We start from the raw sequence: 18,353 nt of genomic DNA, 5'->3' as shown, positions 1-18,353 counted from the left end.
CAGGGCATTACTAATGAGAGAAAGCGGAAGCTGGAGCAGCAGTTACAGAGCATCATGGTCCTCAACCGTCAATTTGAGCATGTGCAGAATTTCATCAATTGGGCTGTCTGCAGCAAAACCAGCGTCCCTTTCCTTTTCAGCAAAGAGCTGGTAAGAAGAACTCCAACTTCTCAATCATTGTTTTTGTGTTAGTAAGAGAATGCCATCTTTTGCCAAACCCCACAGTGCAAAGGACCCAGGTGCTGAAATGGTCCTGCTTGCCTCCCGGCAACTCAGCTTGGAAATTCTGTACTTCTTTGTCTTAGGTCGTAGATTCTGACATTATCCTGGACATTAGCAGTGTGCTAGACATCCCATAGAAAGCTATTTTGGTCTAAATGGGGCTATGAGGGAAGGAGGAGTTGAGGATGATGTTGAAATGTTGGACTTGGGAGGATGGTGATGCTCGGGAGAAGGAGCAAGAATTCTGAAAAAATTTGATTGGGTTTATATTTGGATGTGTTGAATGTAAGATGCCTGTAAGATATCTAAAAAGAGATGTCTAAAATCTGTTTTGATAGATAGGTTTGGAAGTCAAAAGGAAAGTCAGGGTTGGAGATGTAGGAGTCACTGGGATATCAGTGGTCTCACCTTGGAAGAGTCTGTGGAGGAAGAAGAGAAGAACAAATTTAGAACCCAGGGAAATACCATGATTTTCAGCATAGACAGGGGAAGAGGATGAGTGAAGCAGAGTGAGAAGCAATAGTCAGAGGCCAGGGGAGATTTAGGAGGCTGTGGCACACAGAAATTAACAGAGAGTTTCAGATTTCAAGTGGTCACCGTTATCACTGCTACATAGTGAAAGAGGATCAGTAGTGAAGAGGGGCCTTGAGGTCTGGGAATCAGGAGGTCCCTGATGATCTTTTGAAAGAAATTCCAGTGAAGTAGAAGAGTTAAAAGCTAGAATGAGGGGACTGAGGATGGGAGGTGAGGAAGTAGAGACGGAAGTGAAAAGGGAAATAAGAAGGTAGCTTGAGATGGAGGCAGACCTTTTTTAAGTATGGAAAACATTTGCACACATTTTATTTGTGAGGAGAGGTTGAAGATAGAAAGAAGAGATGTGTGGTAGAGTGAGCATACTGAGAAGGCAGGAGGAAGTGGGGTCGAGAGTAAACCAGTCGCCCTTAAACATAAGAGGCGCTCCCTTCCTCCAAGATGGGAAGACAGGAAGGGATTATTATACTATAGTTAAGTTTGGAGGTAGGAGAGGTACAAGTTTGATGGAGTTTGCCCTCTGTGGTCTGTTTTGTCCTCTGTGAAGTAAGAGGTGATAGTAAGAAGGTTAGGCACTGGGTAAGTGGCATTGAGGAGAGATGTGAATATTTTAAGTAGTCGTTGAGGACAGTGGAAGAGGAAGCTGACAAGAAAGGAAGTGACAAGAAAAAGGACTGAGGGATGCCCCTGAGGTTAATGATCACTGAAGCGACCCCAGATAACATGGCTTTGGGATGGCTGGACTGACCTAAGTTTAGGCATTGGTGATGGGGAGGCAAAATGGCACCAGTGATATTGTTATTGAAAATGATGGGAAAGGGCTTGGAGACTTCAATGAGGTTGAAGAGCATGCTCAGAAAGAGCGAGAGCGGGTTACGATCAGGAAGTAGGTTGTTGGAGTTGAAGGTCTCATAGGTAGAATGGTTCTAGATGATGAAAAGGGTCTAAGTATGGTGACTGAACTGAAAAGAGAGGTGAAGGTGGCTGACATTAAAGAGGTCAAGAAAGTAAGAGGACAAGATGTTGATTGAGACATTAGTTAACTAGATGATGGCAGTTAAGTTGGACAATTGCCAAAGTCCTAGATAAACGGGACAGTTAGTGATTAGAGATAGAGGAAAGTGATGAGGGAGGAAGAGGGCAGTTGATTAGGATGGAAGGGAGTTTTACATGTGGGTGGAAGGACAGCAATGGGGAACTCAGAGAACGTCTCCGCCATAGGTTGTTGAATTGAGGTTATGTTGGAATGAATGGAGCACTCTTGAGAAGGCTGCCAAGCAAGTGATATCTTGAGGGAGAATTACAAATCATCTGAGGCCTGGAAGAGATAAGAATGTAGGGGTTCCAGAAGCCTCAATAAGAGGAATGGGATCAGCAGTAGGAAGGTGGGGAGAGAAGAATGTAAAGATACTAAAGTGCATGGAAAGGAGCATATGGGGGAGGACCAGAGGCTAAAGAGCGATGGCTTTGAGCCTTTCAACCTGTCTGAAAGATGAGGGAGAGGGAGTTATTCAGATGCAAGATGCCCAGAGAAATGACCGTTAGTGCTGCTGTCAGATTGTGTTTCAGATGCAGCGATTGCTGGAGACAAATTGTAACACAGATCCTGGCTCCCCTTGGAGTATCAGATTCACCTGGGAGCCTAACTTCTGGACCAAGCAGCTGGCTTCGCTTGGTGAGCCAGGGCCCACCCTGTGGGCTTTTACATAATTGCTAAGAACAAATATAGAGCTTAGCTTACTGGATAGGTCAGCACATGCCCAAGAGAAAGCACTCCCTGAGACTGCCAATGGTCATGGAGTCACTCAGCAATCCTTTTTTGGGGGGTTTGAGATTGGGATGAGGAGTGGATGGCTTAAATACCGGACTTTTGTGACAGGACTAGTTGAAATCTGAGCTTCCCATTCTGCATGAATGTCCCTGTTACCTTGGTTTCATTGCTGGAGAGGAGACAAGACAGTGGCCATGCTCTCCAGAATGCTGTAAGGTAGTGCAGGTGAACCTGTGTCTCTGTGGTCATACAAGGGTATACGTGTACGTGGTTACAAACAGGGGTATCTCAGCAACAGTAAGACAGAGAGGGAGAAAGAACGCACACCATTTGGAGTTGAGATGTAAGCAGATAGTTCATCTTCCTTTCTTGCGGCAATAATTTGCTGGCGTCCAGTCTTTAGGCAGAATGTAGACAACTGGAAGTTGTGCCTGTGTTGACAACCTGACGATGGTAGGCTTGTTAAACTAATGGCCAACCTTTGCCTTCACGTGGGCTGTTAATCTCATTGAAAGTTTTTTGAACTTGACAGATCGATGAATGATATTTAGGTTTATTTTTTGCTGCCCTTTCCCTTTTGATTTAACGCAATAGACCTTTGGTAGGCCCCTGCTCTGGGTCATGCCCCATGCTGGGCACTAAGGGACCAAGGTGAATAAAACACACTTCCTGCCCTCAAGTTGCTCAGTCTCGCCCTAAGTAAGCCTCATCAAAACAATGAGCTGAAGAGGCCATTAGACTAAGCTAGTGATAGATATCATCTACTCATACACGAGGGCCAAGGGACCTGAGGACAGTGCTGGTGCCTGGCACTGAGCTGCCGTGGGAGATTCCCCACTCTCTTCCTTCCTACTTGCGCAACACACAGTTCCCCAGACCCGTATTTGAAGACTTGCTCATTTGTCCTGGGGATGACTTTCTCTCCTTTGCTACTTTCCAGCACATTCCCTCCCTACCCCTAATGATGATTTTTTTTCTGAGTCTCTGTTAAAAATGAGTAGGTGCTATTTGAGAGAGCCCATGGTTTCTCTGGTGGGATACAAATAGAGGCAGGACTGAACATCAGGTGAAACCTGAACTAATTTCTCAAATGTTCCAGGCCCCCAAAGCAGGTCCATACAGGTTCTGTTGCTGGCAGTATTCTAGACTGAGTCTTGGAGATCAGGGGTTGAATTTCTTAATCTCTGCCCTGGTACAGGTTTGTTGAGTGATGTCCTTTGGTCCCAGGAGTAGGAGGTAGCAGAGGGGGAACAACCGCAGATTACCTTTGGAAACACTCTCTATTCTGAATTTTCAGGCTGTATAACTACTGAAGGTGGACAACTGTCCCAGGCAGATGCCCCTGCTTATGGAGGCTTACAGGGACCATCATCCTTTTATCAAAGCCATCAGTCCCCAGTGGCTCAGCAAGAGAGTCGTAGCCACCCCTCTCATAAGTTCCAGTCTCCAGCACTGTGTTCCTCATCTGTGTGCTGCTCCCACTGCTCCCCAGTCTCGCCCTCCCTCAAAGGCCAGGTCCCTCCACCCAGCATACACCCAGCCCACAGCTTTAGGCAGCCCTCTGAGATGGTGCCCCAACAACTAGGATCACTGCAGTGTTCCACCCTGCTGCCCAGAGAGAAAGAGCTGCCTTGCACTCCTCATCCACCAAAGCTGCTGCAGCCCTGGCTGGATACCCAGCCCCCCGGGGAGCAGGAGAGCACATCCCAGCGGCTGGGGCAGCAGCTGGCTTCCCAGCCGGTGTGCATCGTCCCTCCCCAGGATGTTCAGCAAGGAGCCCATGCCCAGCCCACCTTACAGACACCCTCTATCCAAGTTCAGTTTGGCCACCACCAGAAGCTAAAGCTCAGCCACTTTCAGCAGCAGCCGCAGCAGCAGTTGCCACCTCCGCCACCTCTGCCACCTCCACCCCAGCAGCAGCCACCCCCACCTCTACCTCCATCCCAACATCTGGCTTCTAGTCAGCGTGAGAGCCCTCCTGGGTCTACCTGTTCCCAGAACGTGGACATAATGCACCACAAGTTTGAGCTGGAGGAAATGCAGAAGGACCTGGAGCTTCTCCTTCAGGCTCAACAGCCCAGCCTGCAACTGAGTCAGACCAAATCGCCTCAGCATCTTCAGCAAACAATTGTGGGCCAGATCAACTACATTGTGAGGCAGCCAGCACCTGTCCAGTCCCAGAGTCAGGAGGACACTGTGCAGGTGAGCCTCAGGGTGGCTTGGGGCACGTATTCTCCCCGTCCTAGGATCGCTCAGGGAACACAGCCTCCCCAATCACAGGGTGGCGTAGAACACAGTTTTTTCATCTTATTGTGGCCTTGAGCTCAGCCCTCACCTTTAAAGACTGCCCTGGCCTCCACCGCCCATCTCAGGAAAGCTCCAGAGAATATAGTACCTAGTCCCAAAGTAGAGCTGGGCTCGGTACTATCCAGAGTGGCCTGTCTTAGCCCTGTCCTCCTGGGCGACACTAGAGACCCTCCCATGAATGGAACCTTCTGAGCTGTGCTGTACTCCTGCCAGTGCCAGGGCAGAAGAGAGGCTGTCTCTTATCTTTGTAACTTCCTCACATCCCTTGCTGGAACTATGAATCTCAGACAGAGGGAAGGCGAGAGCTTAAGGAGTGGGGGGAGGGTAAGCATTAGATGCTCATGAGCAGCATGTTTATAACACTGCACAGATACAGACTTCAAATTTGTTTCAAGCCTACTAAGGCTAGGTATGTTTTTTGTTTGTTTGTTTTACAACATCTTTAAATTTTAATGAAAACGTAGATAATCTGTTTTAAAATTACAAATTCAATTACAATTTCAAGAGAAAAGATGTATCTATACACCAACTTTACATACATACAGAAAAACTGGACTTTGAAGCCCTAATGTTTCAAAAGTATTCAGGCTAGGTACGTTTTATATGCACCATATCATTTAGCCTATCGACAACATTGCTAGGTAGGCATTACCATCTGTATTTTATAGGTGCAGAAGTGGAGATCAGAGAGGGCAGGCAGTCTGCCTAGATAGCATAAAACATTGAGTATAGAGCCAAGAGCTGGATTCAGGCCGGCTGACTCTAATGCTAGAGAAGAGGCCTTGTTCTCTCCAAAGGGGACTGAGGAATGCTGCTCCTCTCTTTGCTCAGCTAAAAGCCAATTGAAGGGGTACAGTTTGTACCTCTGGGATCTTTGCTGCATTCCACATCTTTATTCTCAACTCTTGCTTTTATTTTTTTTCCCAGAGCTTCCTGTTCCAGCCCCTTCCTCCTACCCCTTCTCACTTTTCCCATAGTGGTGTCTGTTTTAAATCTGTAATCACATTTATATCCTCAGAGAAGCTCTATAGACTTTTACTTTATTAAAAAATATAGGGCCTCACATTTATGCTTTAATGAAGTTGGTACTGATAACTTCAGATCATGCTTCAAATATCTTTCTCTGAGCCTCAGTTCCTTTGAGGGGATATGGAACAGTCCCCATAATGGCAGAGAGGGGTCTAGGGTTCACAGAGGACCACGAGCTAAGGTCAAAATTGTTATGATTGCTAAGGTGAATATGACAGAGTTAGCTCAGAATTCTCATTTTGGGTTCTATCCTAAGACTATCATATTGGGATATAGTTTTAGGAAGAGTTTAGATAAGAGTATCTTTCTTTTTGAAAAATGTTTAAGCAGTTCACAATATGTAGGTGGTGACAATGGGCAGTGCAGGGTGGGCATTAGTCTTTGCTGCTGCTGCTGCTGCTGTTACTCTGTGCAGTGAAACCCACTCAAGTTCTTATTTTCTTCTCCAGGCTACAGATGAGCCGTCAGCATCTGAAGGCCCAAAGCCAGCTCTCCCTCTTGACAAGAATACTGCTGCTGCCTTGCCTCAGGCATCTGGGGAAGAAACCCCTCACAGTGTCCCCCAACTGGACAGCACCATCCAACACTCCTCTCCGAATGTGGTGAGAAAGGTACTAATGGAGCCTGCTTTCCCTGACCACATGGGGCCCACTGCCAGCCAAGACCCCAGGGACCTGAACGAGGATGACTGGGCAGGGGGAAGAGGGTCCCTGTTCCATCCTGGGATGTTACAGAGCTCTGACTCATGCCTTCTGTCCTAATGAGTCAGCAACATGGGTGGTCCTCCTCCACCCCTGTTCCACTCCCACATACCCACTTAAAGTAAGACCAACTGGGCTTCATGCAGAGTGGACGGGGAAAGGGAAAGAACGCCAATTCACTGAACACTTATTCTGTGCCTGCAACTGTGCCTGGTGCTTCACAAGCATTATCTCCCTTAACCCTCCCAAAAGTTCTATGAGGTGGGCATCCCCATCTTATAGCTAAGGAAACCGAGGTCCAGGGGCCTGTGTTTAGTAGCTGAGAGGGCTGAGGTTTATTTAAAACAAAATCTGTCAGAATCCAAAGCCTGAACTTTTTCCTCTCTGCAATGAAAATGGTGAAAATATTTTATGTAGCCCTACAACCCAAAGTTGATTGGCCTTAGAATTTGAGTCAGTGGAATTTGTTGGGTGGGTGGTCTGTAGGGCTGTCTTGCATAAGTAGCTGAGCATCTAAGGGCACTAGGATCTCTTTAGGTAAGCTATTGGAGGCCTACCTGCTTGCTGGAAGTGTTCGTTTACTCTGGCAATAACCCAGAACCCCACACTCCTCAGCTGTCCTACTATTACCCCTGCGCATCACTCCCACCCCTGTCATCCTCCTAGCTGGAACCTCAGCACTGTGCCGTGCCCTCCACTCAGCCCTCCCTGGGTCCCTTGGCCCTGTTCCACTTATCCTGTTGCCTTCTCTAATCTGGTACCCTCAGCCTTCCCAGTGCCTCCACTTAGCCCTGTACTTGAAGCTCTGTTAGTTATTCTGTGTGCTCCCAGCCTGCACCCTCAGCCCGGCAGCATCCCTCTGGCCCTGAAGCCCCACTATACTCATTGTTCTGTGTACCCACCCCTCACCATCTTTCCCCCAGCAGCACCATTGCCGTATATGTCTTAGATCAATCTATCTCAGTGATTCTTGAGAAGAGAATTTAGAAAAGTAGGGGATGGCAAAAATGAAACGTTGACTTGGAAATCCCTAGTGACTCTTGAAGTCTGGGCAGGCCTCTGGTATTAATGGCTTTTTTCTATGCCCGTGCTGTCCTGCCTGTTGAAAACAATTTGGCCTAGAGGCCATAGAGGTGCTGTGAATAGGCCCTTTGTGGCTCTTAGGGGTTTAACTTCTCCTACTTGGGCCAGCTACCTATCCATCCAAACATGTATTTATTCACTCGATGTTCAAAACCTATATGTTAACCTCCTAGTAGGTGCCAAATATTTTTCCAGGTGCCAGGCACACATTGGTGGGTAAGATAGTCTCATACTGGAACTTACAGTCTGGTGGGAGAGAGAGTTAACCAAGCAACAGCAATCAAGTTTGATGAAGTGCTATGATAGTCGTTGGGGTGTATAGAAGGAGCACCTAACCCTGGGAGAAGGACTGTCCACAGAAGACTTCCTAGGGGACATGGTTTTAAGCTGAGATTTGAAGGAGATGTTAGGCTGGTGCAGGGGGCATTTAGGGGGATTGGTGAGGAGAATACATGGTTAAAGGGAATGACAAGTAGGAAGGTCCAGAAGTGGGAGAAAGCCTGGGGCACTCAGGGGGTTGCTGATAGTTTGGCTTGGTAGGAACACGAGATGTCCTGGGGAATAGAAGTGAGTGAAACCAGAGCAGTTGGAAGGCCTTGTAAATTATGCTCTGAGTTGGGATTCAGTCTTGAGGGTTGCGAGGAGTGAATGAAGGATTTCTAGCAAGGAGGGACATGGTTTGAATTAAATTTTAGAAAGGTCACTTTAGCTGTAGTAAGGGAGACCAAAATAGTTTACAGAGGAGAAGTAGGAAAGATTGAATGAAATAAGTAATGATGAGAATAGAGAGGAAGCAAGGACTTCCAGAGCTCAGATCACAGGAGCTTTTGGACTTGGAGTCTGATTGGTGATGGGAAGTGAGGGAGAGAAAGTTCTTTGGCTTCACATTCAGCCAAGACTTCTGTCTTGGCCCAATGGGTTGCCATTCACTGAGGTGGGAGCACGGGAAGAAGAGCATGTTTTGAAGGATGAAGAGTTAAGTTTCAGTTTTAAATTATTGATGTTCTCATATGGAAACTACATCAGAAGATGACGGGAAGGCAGCCAGCTCTGGATGTCAGTAGTTGAGAAGTAAGCACAGGGATTACCAGGGCTCAAGTGGTAGTGGAAGCCAAGCAGAAAATACCGCTACTTATTTGATGAGTCTCAATTCTGTTCCTATACCCAGTACAGAGGAAAGGAGGCAAGCCACGGGCAAGCATGGAGTCTGTGCTGCCTGTGGGTGTGGCCCACAGGGCTCTCTGAGCAGCAAGGGGATACTACCCTCCGGTGTGGCTGCAGGTTGGCAGTGGGGTTAGTGAAGGTCCTAGGAACCCCAGCTTCTCATTTTGAGCAGCCCCTGGCCCTTATTAACCTGGGCTCATGTAGAAGTTTGGCAGGGCAGGTGGCCTGGAATTTTTCAGGTGTTTTATAGGCTACAACATGACCCGGACTCCCAGGAAAAGGAACCTCAAGGTTGCTGTCCCGGCCCAGAGGAAGCTTTGGGTCCACTTGACTGAGAGAGGTCTGGTTGCACACATGGTTACTGAAATAAGAAAAAAGGCTTTTTTTTTTTTTTTTTTGAGGGAATTCATTGCCTTGAAGGTGGTATTGGGCAGGGTGGAGGGTGTGAAGATTGAGGATACCAAACAACATTCTGAGCATCTTATTGAATGATAATACTTTATATAGCATTTTTCTACTTTTTTCCATAGGTTTTTACGTGGATTATTCCATTTTATTTCTTTGTGTATCCTAGAAATACTGTAAGGAAACTACTTTCTTATTCCCCTTTGAAAAATGTGGAAACTGAGACACAGAAAGGTTAAGTGACCCACCTAATAGTTATACAGCTGACCCTTGGCAGGGTTAGGACCAGAGCCCAGGTTCCTGACTCAACCCTGTATTCAATGACTAGGTTAAATTGTCTCTCTTTGTGCACTGCACTGGGAGAAGTAGGACTCCATTTGGCCTCTCACTTGCTGGGTTGTCCTGCCTTCGCAATCTTTGAAGTAGCCTAAGGCCTTGCTGGGGAGAGGTCTTATTAGGACCCAGCCTGGTTTAGTCTTGGTTATCTTTATCTGGTAAAGATGTTTTAGCCTCCAGCCCACTCCTCAGCTTGTGATGGCTTGTGAGAGCCCGGGAAGTCAGAAGTCTGTCTGCAGGTCACAGAGCAGAGGAACCTGTGGCACCTGTACCTCTCTGTGTGTCCACAGGGACTCATTGATGCTCTGAGCTGCTCACTGACCACAAGGAGGACTTTTGTTACAGCAGAGCAGCGGTGCACAAGTACCTAGGAGTTGGTACTAAATGAGCTTATGGTGAAAACTGATTGCTGCTGAGCATGCGATGTGAAGGTGTGATCATTGGTTTTCTAGTGTCTTGAGCTCTGCAGTCTCAGGAGCAGCTCATCCAGCTACCCTCCCTGCATCCAGCAGTATGTTTTTGAATGAATTTTGACATTTGTCTGGCACTAGCTGTTGCCTAAGCTTCCTAATCTTGGTTTAGCCACGCTGAAGAAAGACCATGGTAACAACTCTGCAACAGAACTCCCTTACATCCCAAGTGAAACTGGAAGACATTTGGATGGCTTCATTTCATACTTCTGAACTAGTCGACTGCTGAAAAATATACGCACTCTTCTTCAAAGCTCTCATGGAGTCAAGGCTGCAGGCATCACAGAGAGCCCTGTCTGCGCCCCAGTTCACCTGCAAGAAGGACCTCTCTTCTGCTCATAATATAGCCCAGATCTTCAAGTGAGAACTTTGAAGCCACCAGGATGCTGCTTATAGCTTGAGAGGAGTCTGAGATGTATTTTCAGTAAATGATACCAAGGCAGTAGGCATTCCTGTGGTCCAGATTATTAAGAGTGATGCAGAAGAGTAAAGGATAGTGACTCAGATGCATAGCATTTATACCAGTATCAACTGTGATGCCTAAGCTCTTAATTCAATCTTTACAACTCAGTGAGATTTCCATTAACCTGTGGAGGAGGAAATTAAAGCCCAGAGATGGGAAATGACTTGCTTAAACTCATACTCTAAGCCTTGGCCTAACTAAACTAACTAAACTAACTAAATCAACTCCTATGGACCAGATCATGCATTTTCAACCCCAGCAATGATCTTTTCATCATAGCGTGACTCTGATACCAGCTTTTGCTCATAGTGTTCCCAGGACCTGGTGAGGTTTTCTTAGAGCACAACCTGTGTCCTGATCAGCATATGCAGAACTGTACAGAGATCCGCTCTGTCCTACTCAGGAACCAAGCCAAACACTCCCCAGGTCTGGCTTCCTGAATTTTACGCCCTCTAGGAAGCCTGTCTCGTTAGTTCTAGCCTGATTTCATTCACAGACCAAACCCCAGATCTTTGTATAGGTCTCCTGGTCTATGGGAAAACAGGTTCTGGCTCCTAGGCCCTAAATTCCTTACCCTGGCCTGGTCAAAATACCTCTGGCCTAATTCTCCTGAGTCTCCAAGGTTTGGGTTTTGAGGGTTCCACTCATTTTGGCTTTCGCTTCAGATTTGCTGGAATCCATTTATTCCTCTCCTCTTCCTTCCACCTCACACTCTGGGATCCTCTTTCCTTTTTTTGTCTTCCCTGGATCATCAGGGCACTGCACACCCTTCAGTTCTTCTCTCTTCACCACCCACGAGCGTTTTCCCATCTCACTCTGCTCAGTTAGCATATATCAGCATAGTTACATCCACAGGAAAAGGCTTAATTTGTACAAGAGCTTTATACTGAGCTGGAGGAGTACTCACTGTCAATAAGAGCAACAACTTCTCTATTAAAAATCAACTTGGGAAACCATTTGCCAGAAAAGTTAGTTCTTCCCTCAGGTGTCTGACTCAGTTGGTTCAAGATCTACTACTGTTAAACCAGTCTACCTAATCTGAAGCTGTTGAAGCACTCAAATATTGCAAGATTTAATTCACAAATCTTATTTACCTCTATCCTTCTCTCTTTATCTGTCTCCTTCCACCAGAGTGAAGGCCTTCAATATGTTTCCAAGAGACAACTCCCAAGTCATTACTCCCTTCTCCTCTGCACGTTTACGTGATGGCCAGTCTTTGACAATTTTAACTACTGGAACCAGAAGTGAGCAGGCAAAGCTTTGTGGCAGCAACAAAAACAGATAGCACAAACCCCACACATTATATTCTCTACAAGATCATAAGTCCACATGCAGGTATCTAGTCAGAGTTCTTGATCTAGCAAGCTTAGTTGCGTGGTTTTCTTTGGAAATTTTTAGCTTTCCTACATTATAGCAGTAAGCAGATTAGGAGCGGGGAGTCAGGACTTCTATAATGGCAGCTAACACCAAGGGAGAAGACAAGAAACATCACCTGGGAAAGTGCCACAGTGTGAGGTCATTCAGTGAAAGGACAAGGAAAGAACAACAAGTGTTCTTAGAAGTTCCCTAAAGTATCACTGAATTATAGCCCACCATACTCCAGCAACAGAGGTTCCTTCAAGTTCCTGTATGTCGCTAAGAAATGGTCTCATCAGGCTCCTGGTACTCTGTTTAATATGACAGGGTAGTGTTTAAAGTGTTTTAAAAGTGCTCCCCTTCAAAATAATATTTTAAACCAATTGCATTTTGTTACTGAAAGAGGTTGTTTCAGATATCTGGAAAGTTAATTTCTGTGGACCACCACCCTATCTGCTCTACGTTATCCCCAGCAATATCATCTTGCTGTAAGAACCTGAAACTTGTATTAAACTCAGGGCATGTGCACTAAGTGTCTGTTTATTGACTTCTCAATCGCATCTTACTAGGACACTAGCTTTCCAGCTAATGGCACAAAATCAAGACCAGCCAGCAGATTTTTAAAGCTGGGCCCAAATTCCTAGTCTTGGGCCTGTATGATCTTGGGAGATCTGGGTAATCACTCTGTGTCTCAATTTCCCTTCCTGTTAAAATGAAAGAACAATATCTTCTCTGACAACACCATATGACAATCATTAGAATAATAATGTAAGCACATTGAACTCCAGAAAAAGATCTGGGCAGTGAGGATGGGGAGAGTGAGGACAGCAGGTAACAGAGCACAGATCAAGCAGGAGATGGGTTAGACAGGAGAAGGATTGCCTAGGTTACTAGTAGAAGAGGTTGAAAGTCAGACAGTTCAGGGAGGTGGCAGGTCAGGCAAGTTGTGGAACCAGGTGGTTCAGACAGGTAGATTATATAGGTTCCAGGTGAGGTGATTCAGACAGTTCACAGGGTTAAGCTGGTGGCAAACAGAGATAAGGAGACAGAGATGAAGAGATAAGAAACAAGAAGAGGAAAGGGACAGGGATAGGAATGTACAGTTTGGGAGGAGAGAAAATTAGAGGCAAATGAGGAGATGCTAGGTCAGGGAGGTGACAGGGGGCTCTATGGGCTCAGGGAAGTCTCCCCTTTTACACCAGAGGTGACCTGAGCTGATTATCAGAGTAATGGTTTTGACATTTTTGACTTCTCTTCCTCCCTGAACTAGAGAATATTTTATTTTCACTTGCAATTCTCAAAATACATATTTTCTGTCATGAAATCTGAAGGTTTTGTATATGAAGATGAAGTTAAGGTGTCTGTTGCATAGCTGACATCTTGGAAGTGTCAGTGATTGCCCTAGACAGACTTTACAGCTGGCCATATACTTTCACCTTCTCTCATTTGATCTTTGAACCATCCTGGGTGCTAGAGAGGGCAGGCACCATCGTCTCCATTGACAGATGAGCTCCTGTGTGTGAGGCACCAAATGTCAGATATGGCCACATTTCCAAGCCCTTCTTCAACACTAGTATACTCTCAAGACGTCCTTAACTTCCTTCCAGGCCCTTGAGACCCAGCCTGCTTTGCTGGCCTCTGCTTGCCCCCACTCATCTTGTAGCACTGGCAACAGAGTAGAATGGAGGTTCTCAACTCCCCTCTTTCTTCCTATACATGAAATAAGTTCCTTTTGTTTTAATGCTTTGCAGCTCTTCACTCCAGAGAGCCAGATGAAGTACAAAAATAACCAACACACGGCATACATAGGTTCCAGAAATGCCGCTGTTTGTGTGGCCTGTAGAAATGGAGTTGGGGCTGGATTCCTCATTGCACCGAGTCCCTTCTCAGAATTCCCCCATGGACATTTCCCATGTTCTTCACCCCACCTCTTGATAGCCTTGGCCTCTGTTGAGATTGGTTGTAGATGTGGACATGAAAGAGACCAGTCTAGTTTGCAGTAACTTAGGACATGTTACTGACCTCGTACTGTGTGCTGAGTGTAGTGGGAGCAGATCCAGCAGGCTCAGCTCAAAATAAACTGTGCCAGAGTTTCCACAATTCTTCCATGGCCCTGTCTGCATGCCCTCCTTTCCTCTGTCATTATATTAACTCTCATTTCATGATATGCAATAAGTAATCAGGACAGGGGAGATGATATCCTACAAATGTGATCTCTACTCCTGATCTGGAAAGTTGTGTCTTTGGGAATTTAATCTTGTGCATATCTTGTGACATACAGCACCTGACCATCATTGCTTAGAATGGTCCTACATGGATTTAGGTGCTCTTAATGCTTGATACCAAGGATCTTGCTGAGATCCATCTATGTCATTGGTAGATGAGATGAACACCAGAAGTGCGTTAAATATAAATGTCAAATAGGGAAAAGGTGAAAGAATCCAGCTGAGAGGATTAGCCTGTCGTGTATTTTAAAAGGGAATGCAATAATCGTTCTTGTCCAAGGCTAAGAAAATATGGAATATTAGAAAGCTATGGTAGTGCATAACTATGACAAGGGGATGCCAAGGGATGTAAGCCATGGCATGTTTGAAATAGCCCTTGTTTCTGCCTCCATCCCTTAATCTGGGCTCCATGCCTAGTTTATCCAATTTGATTTGAGCATTTCCCCCATCCCTCCTTCTCCTCACCTTTTCTTAGGATTTAGACTATAGAGCAAATTGAGGTCTTTTTACTGAAGACTGTTGTGCTACCAAGGAACATATAAAAAGCAAACTTTTCTTTGGAGAGATAAGGGTATTTAGCTCATGTGCTTTTAAAATTGAGAATTAAGAATAGAAAATATAAGCTTTACTAAAGCAGTTAAATAATAAGAGAAAAGGGTTGGGAGAGGAAAAAAAGATATAAGAAGAAAGAAAAAAAACGAGAGGAAGAAAGATAAGGTCAAGAGAGAAAGAGCGGGTGAGGGAAGGATAGAGATCGTAGAACTGAGTGTGCGGGAGACAGGGGGAGGGAGTGAGCGCAGAGGCAGACAGGACAGAATTAAGAGTGTGGCTTCTGTGCCGGAGATCTGGATTCCCAATCTACAAAAATTCTACATCAAATATTATACTCAGTGGTGAAATATTGAAAGGATCTCCCTGAGATCAGGAATGAAACTAGGATGGCTACTGTAACGACTTCTGTTCAACCTCGTCCATCCTAGTCTCATTCCTGATCTCAGGGAGATCGCTTATTATTTGTTTAACTCATTAATTCCACCCCTTAAACATCTCTTGAATATTCCCACTAATTCCTCTCTCTACTGCTGGTGCCCTCGCCTGAGTTACAATTCCATAGTTTCCCTGACTACAGTAGTAGCCTCCTCAGGGGAGAAATATTTTCAAAACACTAATCTGACCACATCATTCCTTTGCATAAAACCCTACTGTGCTCCACTGTTCTTAGACTAACAGTGAAAATGCTTGCCAACGCTCCCAAGGCCTTCATGACCTGTCCCTTGTCCTGCTTTGCGGCCATAGTTCATACAAAAGCCCTATGCAAAGGAATGGTGTGGAAATTTGAATGTCTTACTCATGGGGAAAAGAATAAGAGGTGTAAGATGCTGATTCTGGAAGCTTAGAGATGTTTTCTCCTTGTTTCCCCTTTGACTTTCAAAAGATGCCAAATTGTTATATCTTTAGTCTTAAAAAAAAAGAGGCGGGATAATCAAACTTATAAATTCCTGGAGATTACATTTAGAATCAGTCTTCTACCCGCTCCCCTCCATCAAATCTGTTTCTCCAATCTGAAAAACCGAATGGATTCGGTGCAGAAAACTGTATGATTTCAACTTCTTTTTATCAATCTTTTAAGTCTATTCTCCCTGGGTCACCAAGCAGTTAGAGGTGAGAAAAGAATTCTTGGGGTTGGAACATTATTGCCTCATTCTCTGATTGTCCAGATTGGGTCAAATTAAGATTTAGCTGCTCTGACGTTCTCTGCTTCCGGTTTAGAGTGTCTTTGGTGGGTATCGTAGGCCTAGAAAAGACCCTTACATCTCTTGGTCAAAGCCTTCATCTAATGCTGGTGGTGCTGGAATGGTTCTGAGCAAAGCTGTGAGAAGGCCCTGGAGTTGACCTAGGTTCCCCAGGACTCATTGGGGCTCCCCAAGCCTTGACATTATTTCAAAGAAAGTCTGAGGCAGATCATGGTTTGAGCCTTCTGAGCTCCCTCCCATTTTTTTGTAGCAGAAGCTATCCTGTAAAGCCCCTAGAAGGGAAGAGAAGCCACTAGTGGTTTAGTCAGAGGGGAATGTGAAATTGGAGGGAAGTGTCATAGTCTGACCCTTTGCGTAGGTAGTGGACGGAGGTGAAGGATGTGGCTTATGGGGGGGGTGGTGTGTGTATGTGTGTACCACCCTCAGGTCAGGTGGTAGGCTGTCTCTGTCACTCTAGCTCTCTGTCTCTCTCACACACGCACACCAGTGTCCTCAGCCTGTGCCTGTCTCTCTGTGCCATAGCCTCTCAGTCTTCTTTGTGTAGGGGAATGGGAACAGGACTTCCTGTGCTGTCTGATTCTCTGCAGCTACTAGACTCTGAGGCCAGAGTGAAATCTGAGCATGGCGGCTCTTGTGGGCTGCATCTTTCCTCTCCCTCCCACCATTCTCAGCTAACAGCCTGACTTGGCTCTGTCTTTGCTCCTGCAGCACTCCACTTCGGTGAGCATCATGGGCTTTTCCAACAGTCTGGAGATGGAGCTGTCATCTACCAGGCTGGCGAGGACCATAGAGCCACAAATCCAGAGTGTGAGCAGCCTGACAGCTGGTCCCCACCGGGCAGTACCAAGCCTCCTGCGTGGCCCCCCTACAACCATGTCTGGCCTGACAGGCAGTCAAAATCAGGCTATGCCCAGCCTGACAGCCAGTCACCTGCAGACCATGCCCAGTCTTGTGTGTGGCACACCCCAGTCCTCGACCAACCTGATGAATGATTCCTCCCAGGCCATCACAAGCCTGGCAAGTGATCACTCTCAGGCTAGGCCCATCCTGATCTCTGGTCCCACACAGCCTGTGCCAAGTCTGGCAACTTGTCCTCTGCAGAGCATGCCTCTGGCTTCTGATATGCAGCCGGAAAGTAGATCCAGCTACAGTCCTGGCTCTGGCCGAGCTGCAGGGATCCTGTGCCCTGGGGATGGGGCTGATGCCTCGCTGGGGAATTCCCTGTGTAAGGTAAGTCCTGGGGAAATGCCATTCAACTTCCTCTGCTCAGCACTGGGCAAAAGGGTGGCCCCTGAAGGCCTTATCCTCGCCTTAGCTTGACAGCTCTGTGATCACTAACAGCAAAAATGTCTGATTTCTTTTATTCTTGTTGGCCTTTCACTTTTCAAAGATGGAAAGTGAAGATTCTGCCCGCTTCACTGACTCTCTGGGACAAGGCCCCATAGTCCCTGGTCTGGATGCTTCCAAGGACCTGGCTATCCCCTCAGAACTGGAGGAGCCAATTAACCTCTCTGTGAAGAAACCTCCATTGGTCCCAGTGGTCAACACATCCACGGCTCTGCAACAGTACCAGAACCCAAAAGGTGAGACTGGAGGAGGCAGCCTGCCTTTCGTGCGGCCACAGACTGAGCAGATATGGGCTCAGCACTGCCAGGTGGGACAGAGGTCAGCAGCCAGCCTCTAAGCGGAGGGAGCAGTGTGTCGCTTTCAGGCTAAATTCACTTCTCCCTCCAGAACTGCCTTACTGATGCCTGCTCTGTTTCCCTCACTGTGGCCGTGACTGATCCAGCCTCCTTGTAACAGTCCCCAAGCAAAAGGTTCTGGGGGTCTGGGTTATAGGTAGGAGGAAACGGGAAGAACTCAGAAGAGCTACCTTTGGCAAAATATTTTAGGGAAAAGAGCATGTCTGATACGGAGTCAGATCTAAGTTAGAAAACCAGCTCTGTCTCCTTATGCTTGATCCTGGGCAAGATACCTAGTCTTTCTGAGCTGGTTTCTTTCTCTGTAAATGGAGCTAATCATAGCGACTTCACAGGCTCCTGGGACAGATAACTACAGTGAAGTCATTCGATGACTTACTCTGCAGTAACAAGAATTCGCCTTGCACGGGCAGTAACATGGGTCTGTGTTGTGCCTCATGGTAAAGGGAATTTGGACCGGTGGAGACTGACTTTGATCCTCTTCTCAGCTCCCTCCACCCCTTCTCAAATGGGGCTGGGCTAAGGTTCTTTTCTTTTGGAAGCTGAGCGCTACATGGAAGGTTAGAAAGCAGTTGCCGAGGGAGCATTTGGGACTTTTTCAGTTCAGTTCAGTGTAAACCCAGCATACAAACTGGGTTTAGTTTGCAATGATCCGTCTATTTCCTATATACTTAATAAATGAAAATGAAACAATTTTTCTCCTTTTATCCTCACACTGACTGAAAGACCAACTGAATGATCATTGGTTCTTATTAACTGCACAATAATATAACCCTGAATTTTAAGCAGTTTAATATTTTGAACCCTGCTTGTCCATGGAAAGCACCCAAGACAGT

At 46.3% G+C, this 18,353-nt stretch overlaps 1 protein-coding gene across 19 annotated transcripts in view; it reads left to right on the top strand.

The window, feature by feature from the left end:
* Positions 1-18,353, top strand: part of TRIM66 (tripartite motif containing 66) — a 58,893-nt gene that overhangs the window by 30,500 nt on the left and 10,040 nt on the right. For 16 of the 19 annotated variants that reach the window (XM_070274671.1, XM_070274673.1, XM_070274677.1 and 13 more), the window contains 6 exons: positions 4-150; positions 2,311-2,428; positions 3,822-4,726; positions 6,310-6,471; positions 16,526-17,047; positions 17,208-17,400. In XM_070274671.1, coding sequence (XP_070130772.1) covers positions 4-150; positions 2,311-2,428; positions 3,822-4,726; positions 6,310-6,471; positions 16,526-17,047; positions 17,208-17,400 — 2,047 coding nt within the window. The remainder of the gene's footprint in view (positions 1-3; positions 151-2,310; positions 2,429-3,821; positions 4,727-6,309; positions 6,472-16,525; positions 17,048-17,207; positions 17,401-18,353) is intronic. The other 3 variants (XM_070274687.1, XM_070274686.1, XM_070274685.1) reach the window with 1 other exon arrangement.

This window comes from Equus caballus, chromosome 7, assembly GCF_041296265.1.
Source record: "Equus caballus isolate H_3958 breed thoroughbred chromosome 7, TB-T2T, whole genome shotgun sequence".
NCBI classification, from domain to species: domain Eukaryota; kingdom Metazoa; phylum Chordata; class Mammalia; order Perissodactyla; family Equidae; genus Equus; species Equus caballus.
The sequence above is the reverse complement of the archived record's forward strand: the minus strand, read 5'-3'. Positions and strand labels throughout refer to the sequence as shown.